General features: G+C 40.9%; 1 protein-coding gene across 24 annotated transcripts in view; it reads left to right on the top strand.

The window, feature by feature from the left end:
* Nucleotides 1-21,044, top strand: part of LOC121718036 (NACHT, LRR and PYD domains-containing protein 12-like) — a 135,617-nt gene that overhangs the window by 5,878 nt on the left and 108,695 nt on the right. For 18 of the 24 annotated variants that reach the window (XM_042102816.1, XM_042102809.1, XM_042102802.1 and 15 more), the window contains exons 2-9: nt 4,058-4,140; nt 4,417-4,572; nt 6,057-6,170; nt 6,642-6,755; nt 7,509-7,622; nt 7,872-8,401; nt 8,555-10,310; nt 19,889-20,059. In XM_042102816.1, coding sequence (XP_041958750.1) covers nt 4,418-4,572; nt 6,057-6,170; nt 6,642-6,755; nt 7,509-7,622; nt 7,872-8,401; nt 8,555-10,310; nt 19,889-20,059 — 2,954 coding nt within the window. In that variant the 5' untranslated portion in view covers nt 4,058-4,140; nt 4,417. The remainder of the gene's footprint in view (nt 1-4,057; nt 4,141-4,416; nt 4,573-6,056; nt 6,171-6,641; nt 6,756-7,508; nt 7,623-7,871; nt 8,402-8,554; nt 10,311-19,888; nt 20,060-21,044) is intronic. The other 6 variants (XM_042102817.1, XM_042102814.1, XM_042102813.1 and 3 more) reach the window with 4 other exon arrangements.

A 21,044-nucleotide genomic window follows, 5' to 3' on the forward strand; every position in this document is an offset into this window, starting at 1 on the left:
AATGGGCAATAAATGGAAATCAGCAAATACTATAACATACAAACAATGACTCAGAACAGCCTAAGTGCACAGTGAACAAATATGTCTTTACACCCCTGTTAACAGGTGCATGCAAAAACACAGAAAGCAGACAAGGATTCTGTATTTATAACACATGTATTAAGCAATGAACATTTGAAGATGTATTGTTTTGTTCTTTTAACATCAATAGTAGTTGTGCAGAGGTTGTGTCACATTATGAATATATACCCTGTCTTGTCTTGCACATCAGAAGCAGTCTCAAACATAAGCAGGGTCTGATTTAGCGTGGCAGAGTGATTGACAATAACATGGTTCCCTGCAGTGTTTGGTGGATTCCCACTGATGTTTGTGCGTTCTGTTTGACTGTACATTTTATGTGTGGCATCTCATCCCTCAGTTGTCTAACATGTTTTCTCACGGCTACTGATTGCATTAGCAGCTGAAAGACCAACTTGTAAAAAGGTCGCAATTGTGGATACACCCGTTAACAGTCCTTGCAACCAATGACATCCGGATCAACTACAAACTTTTGATTGATTTTCAACAATGAACAGTCAGTTCAGTGTAATATGTTCAGCTCCCTCTCCCATCTTAAAAAGTCAACATTATATGATATGACCCTATTTTTACATTATAGTAAAAGTCAAAGTCAAAGTCTGCTTTATTGTCAATTTCTTCACATGTCAAGACATACAAAGAGATCGAAATTGCGTTTCCTACTATCCCGTGGAGACAAGACATATTTTACCAATTAGGTCCACAGACAAACATAACATTCAAGTAAACAATATAAAAAGTAAAAATAAGAAGGCACATACAATGAAGAAATAAGAGCAGCAAAATTTGGTAGAAATTGTGCATACAGTAGACAGTCAATATAATAGTGCAAAAGTCAGGCCAATAAATGGCTGAGGTAGTTTTGTTTGACCTAAGTATGCAAGTGGCATAGTGGTGCAAGTTATGTAAGAGCAGCAGAAGTGTGTTCAGAAGTGAACAGGACAACAACAACAAGTTGCAAGTGTACAAGTGGAGTAGTGCAAGTGGAGTAGTGCAAGGCAGCCATTGTGGGTCTAAAAGTCCAGGATGTTATGTAGCAGAGGGGGGAGAGAGTTCAGGATCCTAACAGCCTGGTGTATGAAGCTGTTGGTGAGTCTGGAGGTGCGGGAGCGCAGGCTTCTGTACCTCTTCCCAGAGGGCAGTAGATCAAACAAATTGTGAGCGGGGTGACTTGCATCACTCACAATTGTGGTCGCCTTGCGGGTGAGGCGGGAGGTGTAAATGTCCTTCAGGGAGGGGAGTGAAGCACCAATAATCCTTCCAGCTGTGTTCACTATGCGCTGCAGGGCTTTCCTGTTGTATTCAGTGCAGCTTCCGCCCCACACAGCGATACAGCTGGAGAGGATGCTCTCAATGGTGCCTCGGTAGAATGTGGTCATGATGGCTGGTGGAGCACTTGCTCGCCTGAGTTTCCGCAGGAAGTACAGGCGGCGCTGAGCTTTCTTCGCCAGTGATGCAGTGTTGGTGGTCCAGGAGAGGTCTTCACTGATGTGCACCCCCAGGAATTTGGTGCTGCTCACTCTTTCCACCACAGCACCGTCGATGGTCAGTGGCAGGTGTTGGGTGTGACCTCTACGGAAGTCAACAACAATCTCCTTGGTCTTGCTGACGTTCAGCAGGAGGTTGTTGTCCCTGCACCACGTGGTCAGAAGGTCGACCTCCAACCTGTATTGAGTCTCGTCGCCCTTGGTGATGAGACCCACCAGAGTTGTGTCGTCAGCAAATTTCACTATGTGGTTGTTGCTGTAGGTTGCAGTGCAGTCATGCGTCAGCAGGGTGAAGAGCAGCGGACTGAGCACGCAGCCTTGGGCGGCCCCCGTGCTCAGTGTGATGCTGCTTGAGATATTGTTGCCAACACGTACTACTATATAGCCTACATATGTTAGGCCTATAGCCTAACCCTTATCTATTATAGGTGACTGATGAGATTCATAGCATATTAATTGGCGACACAATTAATATTGTAGCTATTTCACTGTTGCAGACGTGCTTGGTAGCCTAGACTACGTAGTCATAGGCCAACATGAGACTTAGGCCCCCGTGTCGTCATGACTTAGGTTAGCCTATGCTCTTACTGTTGTTATTATCTGTAGAACATATTGTCTGTGGAACACAGTTGTAGGCTAGGTCTATATTTGATTTTCAGTAAGCTTATATATCAACGATAAAGCTTTTTTTTTTAAATCTATGTAGGCTATCTCTTTAATGTTACATTATTAGATAGATAAATATTATTTTGTTAATTCTAAAGACATGGAATAAATCACCACAAACACACACGACTGTAGCCTATAGGCTTCTATAGGCTCGCTTGCGAGCCCCTAAAATCAGTGTAACCATCGGCTCCTCGAGGCTTAATACTTTAACGAAGTTACAGCATCTATTAGGCCTGAGGTGCAGTGAAATGGCGTCATCTGGTGGTCATACAATTGACCCGCTATTAGACCCGAAGTGCAGGAGAAGTGGATATTCAACCACGCCATCCGTCAGGTCGCAGCGACACGTAGGCATACTTTATGTGCTGTGTCATGCTGCCATCTAGTGGTTGTGGAATATTTAACATCCATTATAGTTCTGGGAATAGATGTGCCCTCGAATAAATGTAAATTATTTGGGTAATCCATCTGATAAATTGTGTTTTTCTTTTTATACTTCGTTCCTTTATAAATTGAAGTGTATCATTAAGGTACCTTTTTCAATGTCATTACTCTGACATTCGACATTAGTTGACCATAAATTTGGGCAATGGGCACATTGTTAGGGGTTGACACTTTGCATAAGATTTCTCCACATTACTTGATCCAAATTCTGTGATTTTTGCTGTATAAATGTTGTACAAATATGTAGTGTCGTATCAAAGTGGAATGGTTGTTGGCATAAGTCAGCGGCATTAGTTTGAGCACATAATTGACGTTTTGTTTACATGTGTTCAATGTAAGTCAATGGGAGCCGGAAATCCATAAATAGCGGCGACCAAAGATTATTTCGCCGGATAGCGAGACAGCGGTCTAATTGTTGCCTAGTAGGCCTAGCCAAAAAATGGTCTAATGGATCAGCCAAAATGTAGTTGCAAATGAATCATAGAATAGCCAGGCCCAGGCCCAGTCATGTAGAAAGACGGCCTAGCCGATAGCCTAGGCCTACCTGAGAATGACATGATTCTGCTATAAGCTGTATGAGGACATGTATGTGGTCATAAATAGTATTATTATATTGTTATGAAGAGCCTCTGGCTAATGCATCAAGAATTTGGAAACTTGAATTTCCCCCTGGGGATCAATAAAGTATCTATCTATCTACCTACATATCTATCTAAGAGTGGTAGTGATATGTACAAAGTTTCGGAAAAAAAAATAATAGCCTATCTTTCCCTGTGAAGGAATCAGGACCACAGTCAGTTTCTGGCAGGCTCCCCCCCTACTGATCAACATGGTTGCCCTCTATTTGGCATCCATTCTAAAGTAAAGACTTATGTTTCACCTCAGAGTCAGGCCCAATCTACATTCGGTTAATTTATTTTATACTGTGAGTATTTAATTATAAAGGTGTTGTCATCAAAACTCATTGAGGCACAGTCAGAGCAACACACCTTTCCAGAGAATTGACAAAAGGGTCAACTTGCCCGGGCAGCACCAAGAACTACCCCTTAAAACCCTGTCTGTTTGTAGTAGTCGCCTAGGCTGGTATTAGTTGTGGTTGGAATTATTAGTGTTAGTGTTATTACTTAAACCATGACATAAATTCATAACATCATGTAACTTACATGCTGATATTGCACCAAACGTTTCTCATACAAATTACCAGTAGTGGTCACATGACACATAATATGACACATATTATGTCAGGTTATCCTATTTACTATAGTGTGCAAATGAGTTATGTACTTTCATGTCAGGAGGATTTAACTCGTAAGTGTTCATGTTCATTTTGATTTCCATTGTACTTCCTCTACACTCTACACTATACTGCTACATTCCAGTGCTTCTCCTGCTTCTATCAACACGTCTGTTATTGGTGGAGGAGAAATGGACCCACAGATCTGATTGGTCACAGACACCAAAAGTAAGCACTTAACCCTTAAAGGAGTACCGTCACACCGGTGTGATGGGAATGTTGAGAAATGAACATTCTAAAGAATATCTGGGTTCATTGAATTCAACATAGAATTTTAGAACCTTCAATTGTTGCGGAACTTAGAATGTTCAAATACCTACACCTTTATTTTCCATACTACTCTTCAAGAGGGCCACTGGCATTTCTCTTATTTCCTTTCTCTCTCTCATTCATTCATTCATTCATTCATTCACTCACCCTCTCTGTGTTTGTTTGATTGATTAGAATGGATTTCCCTCAAGAGGGTGAGGATGCTGTTGGTGGAAATCAGACAGGCAGAGCAGCATGTGCTGTGTCCAGCCAGATGTCCCTGAAGAAAGCAGAGCCTCTTACTGATGGACATCAGGGGGTCAGCAAAGGACAAATAACACATTGTCCAAAGTGAGTTTTTTACTTCTGTTATCTAAGATCCAAGACATCAACAGTTAAATACTGTGATATGTCTGCACTCTGCACACAGGGTTTTCCATGATTCATTTAGTTTCAGCGATGCATTGTCTTATACCTGACTGGTATTAGATTGGCTTATTCTATTTATGGGATTGAGTGAAATTAGATCATTCTATCAACTATGTCTGTGTGTGAACTATGTTACAGTTTTATCAATTGCTAAAACTCTAAAACCCATTGGCTGAAGAAAGTTCTCAGTTGCCTGAACTCATTTAGCTAATTGTTCAGTCTGTAGTCAATACCTTAAACTATTTCACATAGTAAAACACAATATGTAGATCGCACTTACACTTTTCAGCAAAACTCTAAACACATTCTCATTCTGAAAATAGATAATAAATACAAATAGAGCAGACATGTCATTGATTAAACACAACCACTCAAAATTGATTTCACTTGTTTCAAATTATGTGACATAACCAATATAAGCCAGTTAAGAGAGCAAACAGGTTGTTGAAGGTGGGAATGAGAAATTAATTGTATACTGTAGTACAGTGTATTGTAGGCTGTATACTGTACAATAAACAAATTGTATGGCCCTGAACATAGTGCTTTCCATTTGTTTACAGTACTGACTGCTCAATAGATTTTGACTGGTTGCAGGTTCATATCAACAAAAATAACAAGAATTACAGTATCACAAAGACCAAAGACAAGTTTGTCAGATGCAGGGTACAGTACTGTAAAAATAGGGGTACATGGAGGAGGAAGATTGCAAAGAGCAAAGCAGTACTAATTTCTGATCAATTTTGAGCTACTATAGAACATGTTTTCGACAGTGACAGAAAAATATGAAATTTGTTTTGAGATTTAAAAGTTACTTCTCCCTGAGAACTACATGTTTTCAACAATATGTTTTCTATTTTTTGGTGTATTGTTTACTGACCGCTTGATGGTGTATATCATTTTGATCACTTTGTTTATGATTTAAAAGCAGTGTTGAGCACTGGTACATCTGTTTTGAGGTGAACATTTGATTTTGAGCACAGGTAAAACTGTTTTGAGGTGAAAGTCTGATTTTGAGCACAGGTTAATCATGTGTTAATAAAAATGGAGCAAGGTTTTAGAAATTGTGTTTTAGCAATTGAGAAAAATTGTAAATATAGCGAGTGAGTGTAAATATAGCGAGTGTTTTTTTTTATTTTTCTCTTAATTAAAGTATAATCTTGCAATCACAATAAACAGTAGAGTAGAGTCTGAGATATTTTTGCCTATCTATTCGGTTTTTTGTTTTTTCAAATATACACAGGAGAGATGTTAAATTCCTTGTGCTATAGGTAGGCATGCTATACTGTAGGTATGTGTCTGTGTTGAGTTTGCTGGGTGAAATACAGAGTGCACATATTAACCTCAGTAATTATTGTGAAAATGTGTTGGATCAATCTACTATGTATTTTGTCTCCTCATGTAACCAGACCACAGACACACAGACCAGTGTCTCCAGTGCCCAGCTGTGTGTCCATGAAGAGTGACCGCTCTATGGATCAGCCTCCCAAACTCAGCAGTGGACCACCACAGTCTTATCCAAAGTTAGATTTCTGCTTTTGCCCTTTTATACAACCTCTGGCAAAAATTATGCAATCAGCACTTTTGGAAGATGTTCATTCAACTGTTTTAATTGCCTTAAATTACTAAAAGATCATGTTTGATTTTTTTTAACTGTATTTGGCAAAGCCAGAATATTCATCTGTTACAGAAACATATTTTTGAGGCACATTTGTGAATTTTTTTTTTTCTAAAAAATAAAACAGCTGAATGCACATCAAGAGTGGTGATTCCATATTTTTGGCAGGGGTTGTACACGAGTTGACAGGAGTGTGTGTGTGTGTGTGTGTGTGTGTGTGTGTGTGTGTGTGTGTGTGTGTGTGTGTGTGTGTTGGATGGCTGTGCATGTGTCTATGTTGAGTTGTGTATGGACGAGAGTGCACATTAACCTCAGTAACTATTGTGAAAATGTGTTGGATCAATCTACTATGTATTTTGTCTCCTTATATATCCAGACCACAGACACACAGGCCAGTGTCTCCAGTGCCCAGCTGTGTGTCCATGAAGAGTGACTGGTCCATGGGAAACCCTCTCAATTTCAGCAGTGGACCACCACAGTCTGATCCAAAGTGAGATTTCTGCTTTTGCACTTTTATAGCCTGACGATCCAGACCCACATTAAAATGTAGGGTCTGGGCACTCACCGTTGGCAGTGCTCAGTCCGAGGGGTGGGATAATCGGTTGTCTTTCAAATTCTCTCTGCACGCAATAGGACAGCGCTGACAGCACTACGAGTCCCATGTGTTTTCCCACCAGCGGAGCTAGTTGGCTAGTTCAAACTTTTGCCAACTTAAAAAAAAGCTTAACGTGTCATGCTGTTCGTTGACAGCAACATCCATCTTCTTTGTTTTCAAGTTGCAGGGAATTCAAGCCAAACCGTTGCAACTCTGCCATCAATCATTATGTTAAGCCCGCCTAACGTCTTTATACACGATTTGATTGGCCTGATAGAAGTTTAATTTTTCCAGCTCACAAGCCAACGGAGAGTTGCTAGACTAGCCCTGGCAGCAAATGTAATTCGCTGCCGCTAGGGTGCGTCGAGATTTCTAGGCTAGCCCTTTTATACAACCCCTGGCAAAAAATATGGAATCAGCACTTTTGGAAGATGTTCATTCAACTGTTTTAATTGTCTTAAATTACTAAAATCATGTTTGATTTTTTTAACTGTGTGTGTGTGTGTGTTGGATGTTTGGATGGCTGTACATGTGTCTATGTTGAGTTTGCGTATGGGTGAAATACAGAGTGCAGACATTAACCTCAGTAAGTATTGTGAAAGTGTGTTGGATCAATCTATTATGTATTTTGTCTCCGTATGTAACCAGACCACAGTCACAAAGACCAGCATCTCCAGTGCCCAGCTGTGTGTCCATGAAGAGTGACTGGTCCATGGGAAACCCTCTCAATTTCAGCAGTGGGCCACCACAGTCTGATCCAAAGTGAGATTTCTGCTTTTGTATCCGTGTGTTTGTGTGTGTGTTTGGTCTTTAGTAAACAACTCTGTGTACTTTTTGAATGTCAAAAAGGCTTCTTAACAACAAAAATAATGTTTTATTACACATTCTTGTCTGCACTTCGACTGTGGTACTTCTGAATGTGTTCATGCCAGTGTGTAGACATTGCTATTGGCTTTATTGTTGTCTCTTCAGAGTGAGTAATTTTCATTTTGTGCATTGATGTCTCTTTAGTGTTTTGAGGAAGGTCCTGACCCAGTATCAGTTCAGATGTGGAGTGTGTGAGCAGTTGCTGAAGGACCCAGTCATCACCAGCTGTGGACACAGTTTCTGCAGGCAGTGCATCAGCAGATACTGGAGCCAGTCTGGTCCATCAGGAGACTACAGCTGCCCCCAGTGCAGAAAGAGACCAAGAACACAACTCATTACAAACCCTAGTATAACTATGGCACAACCTCACCTATACCCATCTACAGTCATGGCACAGCCTTCGGCATACCAACACAGTGAAATGGCACTTCATCTGAACACATCTGCAAACATGGCACAAATTCCTCCATACCCACACACAGACACGGGGCATCGTCCTCAGTACTCAAACTCAGCCATGGGGCAGCATAATCCACACATCCAGCACCCTCTATATCCACACATCCACACAGCACAGATCTCTCCACTGTCTCCTTTAGATGAGCACACCGTCATGGGAGACAGCACCCATCTGCAAATTGAGCATGCTCCAGTCAAAAGGGCCAAACTAACTGGTGAGTTTTGAAGATGTATGTCCAAGTGATGGATTCATACTGAATATAAAGACCATGTATTTAAAAGAAATCAAAATGGTTCATCATCTAATATTGTTCTGCTGAAAATGTGCTTTAGAGACACTGACTGTTTGTTTGTTTAATGCCAAACAGATGTCCATGTCCGGAAGAAAGTACTGATGACCCATAAAGCCAGCATGAAGCGGAGATTTGAGAGCATATGTGAAGGCATCATAAGGTCAGGGACTCAAACACTCCTGAACAAGATCTACACAGAGCTCTACATCACAGAGGGAGAGAGTGAAGAGGTGAATAATGAGCATGAGGTTTGGCAGGTAGAGTCAGCATCCAGGCCACAAACTACAGAGGACACAGCAATCAACTGCAATGATATATTCAAGCCCTTACCTGGACAAGAGAGACACATCAGAACAGTCATGACCAAGGGAATCGCTGGCATTGGAAAAACCATCTCAGTGCAGAAGTTCATCCTTGACTGGGCAGAGGAGAGAGCTAACCAGGATGTAGATTTCATGTTTGTGCTTCCGTTCCGTGAGCTGAATTTGGTCAAACATGATCAGTACAGTCTTCATAAGCTCCTGCTTGACTTCCACCCTGAGCTTAGGGAGCTACAGGATGATGAATACAAAGACTGCCACATTGTATTCATCTTTGATGGTCTGGATGAGAGTCGACTTGCGCTGAATTTCCAAGGAAACAAGAAACTGTCTGATGTGACACAAACATCATCAGTGGATGTCCTGATGACGAGCCTCATTCATGGAATTCTGCTTCCCTCTGCTCTCATCTGGATAACCTCCCGACCAGCGGCAGCCAGTCAGATCCCTTCTCAGTGCATCAGTCAGGTGACAGAAGTACGAGGATTTAATGACCCACAGAAGGAAGAGTACTTCAGGAAGAGGATCAGTGACCAGAATCAAGCCAACAGAATTATCTCACACATTAAGGCAACCAGAAGTCTCCACATTATGTGCCACATGCCAGTCTTCTGTTGGATTTCAGCCACTGTCCTTCAGCAAATACTGGAACTGGATGATGGGAAGGAAGCCCCCAAAACTCTGACTGAGATGTTCATACACTTTCTGCTCATCCAGATCACCAGAAAGAACCAGAAGTATCAGGAGGAAAGTGAGACAGATAGACAGAAGCTCCTGGAATCACACAAGGGTGTCATATTGAAACTGGCAGAGCTGGCTTTCAAGCATCTGGAGAATGGCAATCTCATGTTCTATGAGGAAGACCTGAGAGAGTGTGGCATTGATGTCAGTGAAGCCTCAGTGTACTCTGGTGTGTGCACTGAGATCTTCAGGGAGGAATGTGTGTTTCACCACAAGAAGGTCTACTGCTTTGTGCATCTGAGCATCCAGGAGTTTCTTGCTGCACTGCATGTGTTTGTCTCTTTTCTGAACATCACGTCTTATTTTGACTTGTTTGAGTTATTGATGAGAGCCATGGATAAAGCTTTGGACAGCAAAAATGGACACCTGGATCTTTTCCTCCGCTTTCTTGTAGGCATCTCAGTGGAGAGCAACCAGGTCATTTTAAACGGCTTGTTGACAAACAAACACAGCAGCTCAGAGACCATCAAGAAAACATGTCAATATATCAAGGAACTCAAGAGGAAGAACCCATCTCCTGAGAGATACATCAATCTTATCCACTGCTTGTTTGAAATGAATGATCATTCCCTACATGAAGAAGTCAAAAAATATCTGACATCTCCCGATGGCTTCTCAGGTGAATTGCCACCTGCCCACTGTTCAGCACTGGCCCACATGCTTCTGATGTCTGAGGAGGTGCTGGATGAGTTGGACTTGAGCAAATACAAAACATCAGAGGAGGGACGATACAGACTGGTATCAGTTGTGAGATACTGCCAGAAAGCTCTGTGAGTATGACAATACATCAAGATTATTTACAGTTTCTCTATGCATCCCGTTTACAAAAACTTCCAATCATATATTTTTAATAGCTTAATAGCCATTTAATTGTTCAAATTAGGAAAATAAATTAGTCAGTTCCACCAACATTGGTTGAGTAGCTACCCTGAACTCTACAAATCTCACTGTGGAAATAGGAGTGCTTGTACAGTGTGCAGAGCCAGGTTGAAGTTTTGAAAGTTTGTGTTAAAGCCAGGGCTTTGAACCGGTTCAAGGAACGAAAACGAAAACCGGGAACTTTTTGTATTTTACAGGGAACAGGAACGAAACCGGAAACGTTATTATTTTTTATGTTCTGGAACAGGAACACTTATTTAAAAATAATGGTAACCGGTTAATACCGGTTTTATTTCGTTCCTCAAAGTTTTCGTTGCCTAAAAAAAAAAGTAATTATTTTCCTGCGCACGTTACCATGACGGCTGAGGTTCACTTCCTGTGTGACATCAGACATTCGCTGACTGAATGGAGAGAGAGCGGTGAATTACAAAGTCTCCACTCCACATCTTAAATAAGAGGTAAATTACGATCCATCGTTAATTAAAACGCTCATTCCAAACACAATAACAATAGCTATATTTGTCGACTCCACGTTAATGATGGACTAGCGAACATTTGGCTAAATGGCGCCAACACCTCTGTTTGCCTAATGCACAGATGGCTTGTTACTGGTATGAGTAGGCCTACTGGATGGTCTTTCCCCCCGACAGTTGGAATTTGTTGTTGCCCGAGTGGCATAACCACGTGTCTTAATAATGTTGGAAATTTTATCTTTTAACAATAAACTACACATTTGAAATAATTGTAGGCCTATTTAATTATTATTATTATTATTATTAATAATATAATTATTATTATTTAATAATGGTTGTAATATTATTACATTTGGTTTAAGCTGGATGAGAAAGATGTGACATAATTCTATGGCATTAAACAGCTGACAGGAACGAAATTAACCGTTCCGGGAATAGTATTTTTTTGTTCTAACCGGTTCGGGAATGTCAATTTATTGGTGGAACTCATAACCGGAAACGTTATAATTCCGTTTCTGTTCGGAACAAACAAAAAAAATCGGTTCAAAGCCCTGGTTAAAGCTGACCAATAACATTTATGAGGAATATTTTTAAACTGAATGTGTTAAACGAGATCCTTGAAGATGCAAGTATTGCTGTGAATCTTGATAGTTCAAGGAATATAGCTCTGCTGTTCCAAACAACAATGCATTAAAACCTAATTTTTACATTGCCTCTTAAATGCCATATCACATCCTTCTGATTGTTATTTTATTCATTCATTAATGAAACTTGTTTATTGTGTCTGGAACATACAAACTTTAACTTTAGGCACTGTAGTAAGTCAAAAGTTTAAAGTCAAAGTGAAAGCAGGTTTCTACAAAGTAATGTTAGTTAATTAAAGCCTTCGGCCGCAAAGCATGGAGAATTTTACTCCATTTTTATTTGAAAAACTGCTCAAGCTCTGTCACTTTGGAAGGGGATCAGGTGTGATATTTATTTGCCAGATGAATGAATCAAACTACAGTGGGCATCGCTTTCAAATGGCCACTTCAGTCGCGCATTACGAGGCGTGAAGCTGCGTGAAGCTTTAGTACCACTTTCAGCCACTGTGCGTCACTCTGCCACTGTACATCACTCTGCCTGCCGCCCCTTCTGAAAAAGCACGATTTACCTTGATTTAGGCTACTTGGGTATGGCTTAAGGCTTGACTACACGGTGGTAACGAAAATCGAAATCGAAATTTGCTGTCTACATTATTGTCAGTGTTGGGTTAACGCAACTACGCAAATCAAAACAGTGGTGTGATAATTGAGCCAGTAGAGAAATAACTGTTCAGAATTAATCTGTAGCTTTGGGTAGGCTTCTGCGACGTTTTTAACAGGCTACGCTATAGAGGCTTAGACAACTATGACCCACGTTTTGGTTTCGTAAATTAATTTGCCCTACTTCTTGACTGCAATGTAACATGCTTGACATGTCATTTTTATTTTTCTCTACAATAAACAAATAGGTACATCTGCTTTATGCCGCAGAATTACATTCATACACTGTGTGCAAAATTATTAGGCAAGTGAGTATTTTGACCTTATTGCCATTTTCATGCATATTTTCCAACTCCAAGCTATATAAACTTAAATGCTAATTGGATTTAAGCATTATCAGGTGATGTGTATTTGTGTAATGAGGGAGGGAGTGGCCTATAGTGATCAACACCCTATATCAAGGTGTGCATAATTATTAGGCAGCTTCTTTACCTCAGACAAAATGGGCCAAAAAAGAGATTTAACAGACTCTGAAAAGTCAAAAATAGTAACATTTTCCCTTTCAGAGGGATGCAGCACTCTTGAAGTAGCGAAGATATTGAGGCGTGGTCACCGAACAATCAAACGTTTCGTTGCAAATAGTCAACAGGGTCGCAAGAAATGTGTGGAGAAAAAAAGGCGCAGATTAACTGCTAGAGACTTGAGAAGAATTAAACGTGAAGTTACCAGGAACCCATTAACCTCCAGTGCTGCCATATTCCAGGAATGCCACCTACCTGGAGTGTCCAGAAGTACAAGGTGTTCAGTGCTCAGAGACATGGCCCAGGTAAGAAAGGCTAAAACACGACCACCACTTAACAAGACTCATAAGTTGAAACGTCAAGCCTGGGCCAAGAAATATCTGAAGACAGATTTTTCAAAGGTTTTATGGACAGATGAAATGAGAGTGACTCTTGATGGACCAGATGGATGGGCCCGTGGCTGGATCACTAATGGGCACAGAGCTGCACTTCGAGTCAGACGCCAACAAGGTGGAGGTGGGGTACTGGTATGGGCTGCTATTATTAAGGATGAGCTAGTTGGACCTTTTAGAGTTGAAAATGGACATAAAATCAACTCCCAAAACTACTGCCAGTTTTTAGAAGATACTTTCTTCAAGCAGTGGTACAGGAAAAAGTCTACATCCTTCAAGAAAGCCATGATTTTTATGCAGGACAATGCTCCATCACATGCATCCAAGTACTCCACTGCATGGCTAGCCAGCAAAGGCCTTAAAGATGACAGAATAATGACGTGGCCCCTTTCTTCACCTGACCTAAACCCCATTGAGAGCTTGTGGGCCCTTCTTAAACGTGAGATTTACAGTGAGGGAAGACAATACACCTCTCTGAACAGCATTTGGGAGGCTGTGGTTGATGCTGCGCAAAAAGTTGATCATCAACAGATAAGAAAACTAACAGACTCCATGGATGGAAGGCTCATGACTGTTATTGAAAAGAAGGGTGGCTATATTGGTCACTGAATATTTTTTGAAATGTCAGAAGTGTGTATTTGTACGTACTGAGTTGTGTATGTATTATTCTTACTCTAAGAAATGAAAATAAACAAGTGAGATGGGAACATTTTAGCTTTTCATTTAGTCGCATAACAATTCTGCACACTAATAGTTGCCTAATAATTCTGCACACATATATTATATATTATAGATATTTTCCTGATGAAGCCAAAACTCACTTTTCCTCTGTTAAATATTCAGATTTGAGGTGTATTAACATTTTTGATTGACTGGGAAAACTGTATTTGTTCAACGATACAATAAATCCTCAGGAATACAACTTGCCTAATAATTTTGCACACAGTGTATTTGGAACTTACATAGTCCAATGCATCGTTACACTACGTTAGTGTTTCCCAAAACCATAGTAGCAACGAACGTTCGCAATCACTATCGTAAAGTTGTGTAGTTACAACTACACCTCTCGACCTGTGGTAGAATGCTAGTAGAAGCATAGTTCCAGGGATCTTCATGTCAAAGACGTCACTGACACCAGTTATTTGTTTGCAAATTAATAATTATAAATTTATAAATATATTTAGGTTTCTAATATTTACACTTCTAACCACCATACATCCATATTTTAAAATTGCCCAAGGCAGAAAATACATCAATTAAAAGTCAATTTGCAGCCATGTGCACGTAAGTAAGTCACCTGCAGATAATAATAAGGTGGTGCAGACTTTTAGACGAGTCAGCTGAGAATATGTAGCCTTTGATTTTCATGGGGGGAGGGCATGCATGTTAGTTTACGCAAACCAAGCCAAGAAGGCTGATTCTGATTTTGATAATATGATCTGCACAAAAGATAAACTTAGGTAAACAACGATGTCAATATTGTTGTCAAAATCTTAACCCAGATTCAAACTCTTGGACAGGGGACTGGTAACTGCTGTGCAACGGCGGCTGTCATCTGTCGGCCTTAACGCAATGCGCCACAGAAGTATGTGCAGGTGCCCGTTCACGTGCTACTAAACGTCATTAACCACCTTAGTCCAGACTACTGAAGTTTGGAAACTATCATGGTCCAAACTTACTGTACAGTACTATGTAAGTACGACAGTTTTGGGAAACAGTCGTAACATACATGTTGGTTAGTTGAACGATGCATCCTGTTAATAAAAAGCTAACCTCCGTAGTTGTACGGGAAACGCACCCCAGATCAGCTTGTAGGCCATTAGCAATCTGTTTATTTTATTTTATGAAGCCTACACAGTAGATCACATGCCACATTCTCACTTTCAATAGATAGATGCAATAGCCATTGGTCAAGTATTGAATATAAAGCAATTAAGATAGTACCCTATACAAAGAGTACTTCATACTATCATAAAAATTTGTTAAAACGAATAGCATTTTGCAACTTGACAAAACACTGGATTAAATATCGTAGGCACAGGGGAAAACTTGTACATCCATTGGCCCGTGGGGAGATCACATGCCAGTTGCCTCTCCCTTCAGTGCTATGACTCGTTCGGCTGTGAGCTTGTTTCGCCAAAAAAACTCTATTGCAGATATCAATGCGTCTTTGTTCATGGGTTTGGCCTCACAGCAGAGGCTTAGACAACTATGACCCACGTTTTGGTTTCGTAATTTGCCCTACTTATTGACTGCAATGTAGACAATTGACTGTTTGACAGGTTATTTTTATTTTTCTGTAAAATAAACAAATACATCTGCTTTATGCCGCAGAATTACGCACTTGGCCAGCCTATAGAACGGGCACATTTTGGAGAGAATAGAGAATGTACGCACGCAAGAATCTGTAGGCTATTTGTGGCTGGTTACCAGCAAACAATGTTTAATGCATTAACTCAAGACGTCAAACATTTTCTAAACAATACAAACAGAAAGGATGCAGCAGGCAGCAAATGTAGAAGAGTCATTTCCAGTGGAAGAACAAAATGCTAAATGAAGCCCAAAGATATGAAGGCATATATGGCAAGTTGTTATTTTTTGAAGACGTAAATGGTTGGGTTATAGGCCTAGTTTGCAAGAAGGAGACATAAAGCGTGAGTATGCCACACTATCCACAGCTGTGGTAGCGGGGGGTAGGAGGATTACTGTTAGCGCAGGATTTATATAAAATTCTTCAACAGAAGGCCTGCCTCGAATGCAGGCTTGCCCAAAAAAAAGGCCTGTGGTTTGCGCAGCCTACAGTAAGTAGGTCTTAGTGAGTTAGGAGTCCTCTAGACTTCTTTTAAGCTGTCTCAGAGGTGGAAAGTTGCGTTCGTTGAGGGCAGGGCCGGATTAACAATTCATAGACCCTTGGGAACAAATGTCTGATGGCCCCCCCTGCCCCCCAGCCAACGTGAATCGGGCGGTCAGTTAATAACTTAGGCCTATCGTGAAGATTTGTATTGCCATTTAAGGCACGAGCGCATCTGTGAGGCCAAGCCTCACCAAGTAGCCCGTTTGTTTACAACTAACATTACATTTAATTAAACTGTTTATAGGCTATGCTGAAATAGTTTCAACATTTTGAACATCAGTGTCGGGTGAATTAGGAAATGCCATGGCTGAAAGCTGCTTGGGATCCCCCCTGTCAAGCAATAACCATACAAAAAGTTAAAAACAGATGACATGATGCGCGTCACTGACATAATGCGCAAATAATATAGCCTAGATATTCCAATATATTCGAATACATGTGTTTATTTTAGAGGGGATATTCAAACTTCATTTTTGAGCAATTTTGACAGCCCTAGTCCACTCTAGGCTACGCCAATCGTCTATTAACACCTTCCACCTAACCCCGGTGAGTGGGGGTCGCTATAATGCGTGTGAAATAGCACCATTGAGTAGCCTATGCGAAATAGCCTTAAAATCGCTCCGATGGTTGTGTGCCTTCTGGTTTCTCCACCTACTGGTTTCCTTGTCAGACATTCACAAACAAGTTGTTTTAGGCGCTTTTCATACGCCATGAGCGCTCGGCTACATTACAGCTACTCGGACAAAAGACATGTAAAAAAATAGATGTTTTGAAAACTAGCATTAAACTGGATTCGATCACGCAAAAGCAACACACGCGTGACTCTCTCCATCCTGATTCCCTACTCTTTGAGCCAACTAATATGTTACGTGAATCAATTAACTATTGTAGGCTACCATTAATTAATAACGTAAGCAACACCCAGGTAACATGTTGTCCAGGCTATCTGAAACAAGGGGTTGCCTCTCATCTACAACAACTGGTTACCTTGGGCAGCTAGTCGTCAGTGCACTGTGCACAGTAGGCCTATGCTACTCTTTGTGGTTGATCAACTAAAAATAAAAGATGTATTTGGTGATGACGTTATTGTAGGCCTAGTAGACCTACATTCTGAGAAATTAAATGGTACGAGAAATGATCTACATAGCGCACCAGACCGCGCATGAAGCTGTCTGCGTGTTGTAGGCTAGATTTGCGTGAGTTCTTTCTATCTGCTTTACTTTTGTGAGTTGCGACCACCTAGGCCATACATGGGCAACATACGGCCCGCGGGCCACATCCGCCCTGTGGGCTTTCCCTGACCGGCCCGCTTAAGGTCCGTGAAAGAACAATAGTCAAGAGCCTAGCATAGAGATAGTGCACGCAAATCAATATTGTTGCTTTTATTTTGAAAGCGACTGTTATTTGTACGCCCATACATTTGTGCGTGGATGCATACGATGTAAACACCCTCACTGATGTGCTGGTGAATAGAATTTATGCTTCTGCGTCGACACAATGCGGTTGCCTTTAAGTCGGCGTAAACCTTTCAAAGTTTTGTGTCTCTTATGTCTGCGTCGCTCACCACCGCAAAGGTTGTCAGAACGAACTCCTGCTGTTTGTTGGCGATACGAAGTGTTAATTTCAAAACGTTACTGGCAGATAGATAGTTTACATTCGGATAACCCCGTCATTGTAACCAAAATATGTCTGAGTTTATTTGCAAAGCTTATGTTAGAGAACTAGTATGATGCTACTACCCATAGGTTGCTTGAAGCAGCCGGCTCAACACTCAGGGTGAGTTGACCAATCACAGTTTTGTGCATACTGTTAAAGCAAAGCAAAGTTAAAGCAAAAACATAGCCTACATTTTTAAAATAGTTTTCTTTGTGCATGTTGATTAACTAATGACAGCCTACTATTGTCTGCTCCACATTTTCATAGTCTAATTCTGCATAGAGTTAATTTAATGATGATAATGATTTAATGATGAAATATTGCTGAGTGTTGATGAAATGGTGGCACAGGCCTATGGTTGTACTGACTCCTTCACATTTTCATGGCCTAGCCTAATTATATAGATATTGTAGTACTTTTTTATATCAGTCTTTGAAAACTGAAAAAAAAATTCAATGTCAAAAAATAATTTTCGAGACTGAGGATTAAATACTGGAGATAGATTAAATAGCCTATTGCTGTTTTTCCTTTGTCTCCCTCACATTTTCATCTGTTCTTACGAGTAGTAAACAAAATCATATGATTTACTTAATGTTATACAAGAACAGAATAGAATTGGACAGAGTTAAGTTCAGACTTGAGTTCGGTATTTTGGGTCCGGCCCTCCTCAACAGTCTCAGTTTGTCATGTGGCCCCTTGGGGAAATTAGTTGCCCACCCCTGACTATGTTATAGACGTTCTATGAGGTACCAGTGTTTAGCTGTGTCACAATACAATAAGCTTTGTCAGACTACTTTTAAAATAATATTCAGGGCTATATACATTTTAAATATTCGGGGCTGAAGACCTGACAAAGCCTTGCGTTAATTCAGGTGGGAAGTGTCAGGAATTTTCATACGAGAGACGCTCTCATTGGTGGTTAGTATATGGAGTAGGGAATTGACAGCAACATACTGTATCCAATCACATTATGAGAGATGCTGAATATAACATAAACTGCAATGTTTGATTTTAAATTAATGTAAATTTAGCCGGGACTGTAAGCTGGCACACGTGGGTGCTCGATGTTTTCAGTGGGTGCCCGAGAGACGGAGCACCCACGGTATCAGCGCCTATGACAAGCGTATCTCGCGGTTGCATCCATTACAAACAAACATGCAATGTGAACGTCTGGGATTGGGGAGAGAACTAAATGCTCTTCTGAATAAGCACAAAGTCAAGCCTTTAAATGAAAAACACTCTTTAATAATCAAAAAAATAAACGCTAATGAAGTAAACTTGTGACCATCAAAAATCGTTTATCACCTGTAACTCCGTGATAACAGGACGTAACAGGAAGGCATTTGGCTGAGCAACGGTTAATATGCTCTATATTATGTCCAAATGATGTCTGTCTATCATCGTTGCACTCGGAGAAAACCAGAATGTTTCATTTGTCCTGCGTTTCTTCTACGGCTGTAAACGGGATTCACTCGCCGTTAACCAAATATTTCTTTATTAGGGCAGGGCAGGCATATTTCTGGCTATTAAATTATTTCTAAACCAGTCTGCTAAAGTCTGTAGTGAAGTCTGTGTAGGGTTTTCCAGTTCCATTTCTTTTTACGAGACACCCTGCTCACTTGAGACCTCTACCGGTTGTTGCAGCGTCGTTGCAGCGTCACTGGAAAAATACAAATTAAAGTTGTTTGATGCCGCGTGATCCCGCGCGCGGACCACAAGGGAAGCTGGCCAAGTCGAAGCACTACCCACTGTAGGACTGAGTTAGTTTGTGATAAGTGCATTCAAATTTCCCCTGACTATATAATTATATATAATCCCCTGACTACAGTATATAGCACATTATTTCATCAGGAAGCTTCTCCAACACACATCCCCAACATACTTTCAGCACACTGCTCCCCCTCCCCCCTCCCCCAATACACAGCACATTGTCTCATGAGGAAGCTTCTCCAACACACAGCACACTATCCCATCTCCCTTGTCATCCCCCCAACACACACACCAAGACCCCTGGCAGTTTGGGTTAGCCCCTTGAGCCGTGGATCTGCCCAAGGTTTCTTCCTTAGTAAGGGAGTTTTTCCTTGCCCCTGTTGCTCTTGGGTGCTCCTTGTTGGTGCCCCCCCCCAATCCCAATCCTCCCCCACCTTTCTTATGCAGCCCTTGCCACTTAATCTACTAAACCCCTCTTCTACCCCCCCCCCCCCCCCAATAAATGTACAAATAGGCTGACACCAGACATAATTTCACTGCATGTCTTACATCCAGTAACTAGATGCATGTGGCAATAAACTTCCTTGTAATTTATTATACTCTTTTGCCTCTGTTGCAGACTTGCGGACTGTAAGCTAACAGAGAAGTCCTGTGAGATTGTGGCGTCAGTTCTGCAGTCTGCAAACTCCCCTTTAAGAGAGCTGGACCTGAGTCAGAATGACCTGCAGATATCAGGAGAAAAACTGGTCTCTGCTCTCCAGAGTCCAAACTGCAAACTGGAGACACTGAGGTCAGTAATATTGTTGACTGTGTTGACAGTAGAGATTTTTTGGATTTTTTTAGTGCTGATGCCGATGCCGATACCGATTTGTTTTCACCAGCCGTAGCAGATGACCGATACGGGCTGCCGATTTTCTTGAGCCAATATTTGGAGCCGACACAATGATGATAACAAATGTTACAAGTCTCAATTTAAAAAGGAACATTTATTAAACTTATGGATGGGTGCACTGCATAGTTAACTGTGCAAGGGTAAAAGGCTTTCATCAACATCTACAACACAGCCTTGATGATGCATTGCTTGCTGACATAATTTTTTTAAGACATAATTCAGGTCATCAGAAAATGTCCCTTGTCAACACATTTAAATAATTTAAGAAAACAATAAGCCTGAAAAGTAGCCATTGAAATAAAGTACTTCATTTGTAATGTAAGACTGCCATGATTTCTACATAAAATAAAATGAGCATGTCTAAGGCTAATATGCCGCCTAATGTGCAAATACAACACATAGTAGGTCTAAACGAAAATGTAAAAGAAGCTGCCAGATTTGTCAACCACAGCAGAGGAAAATCTTGTGGTCAGATGCACATTAAGCAACAAATTGTTCAAGTTTCTGTTCTAAACTGCATCAACGTTAAAAGGTATAAATATTCAACCATGTATAAAACATATCTCAAAGTTTTAAAAGATCTCCTTCAGGTGGCGCAGCACTCATATTGCTGTGATGCATCACGCATGTGTCCCACTGAGTGAGACAGACTTCTGTTTGGTAGCTGACGCTGACTGAAAAACTCAACCACCTTTGAACTGGATTGATAATGATAACGTCAGCAAACAGCTCTATACACAAGTAACGTGGAACGGATGAGTGCTGTGCAACCCTAGATGGTCCAGATGGATGGAGTAATGAATGGTTGGTGAATGGCCACCATGTCCCAACTAGGGATGGCAAAAACTAAACATTTTCTTGACCGACCACCGAGCCTCATTAG

Source organism: Alosa sapidissima, chromosome 9 (assembly GCF_018492685.1).
Source record: "Alosa sapidissima isolate fAloSap1 chromosome 9, fAloSap1.pri, whole genome shotgun sequence".
Classification (NCBI taxonomy): Eukaryota; Metazoa; Chordata; class Actinopteri; order Clupeiformes; family Clupeidae; genus Alosa; species Alosa sapidissima.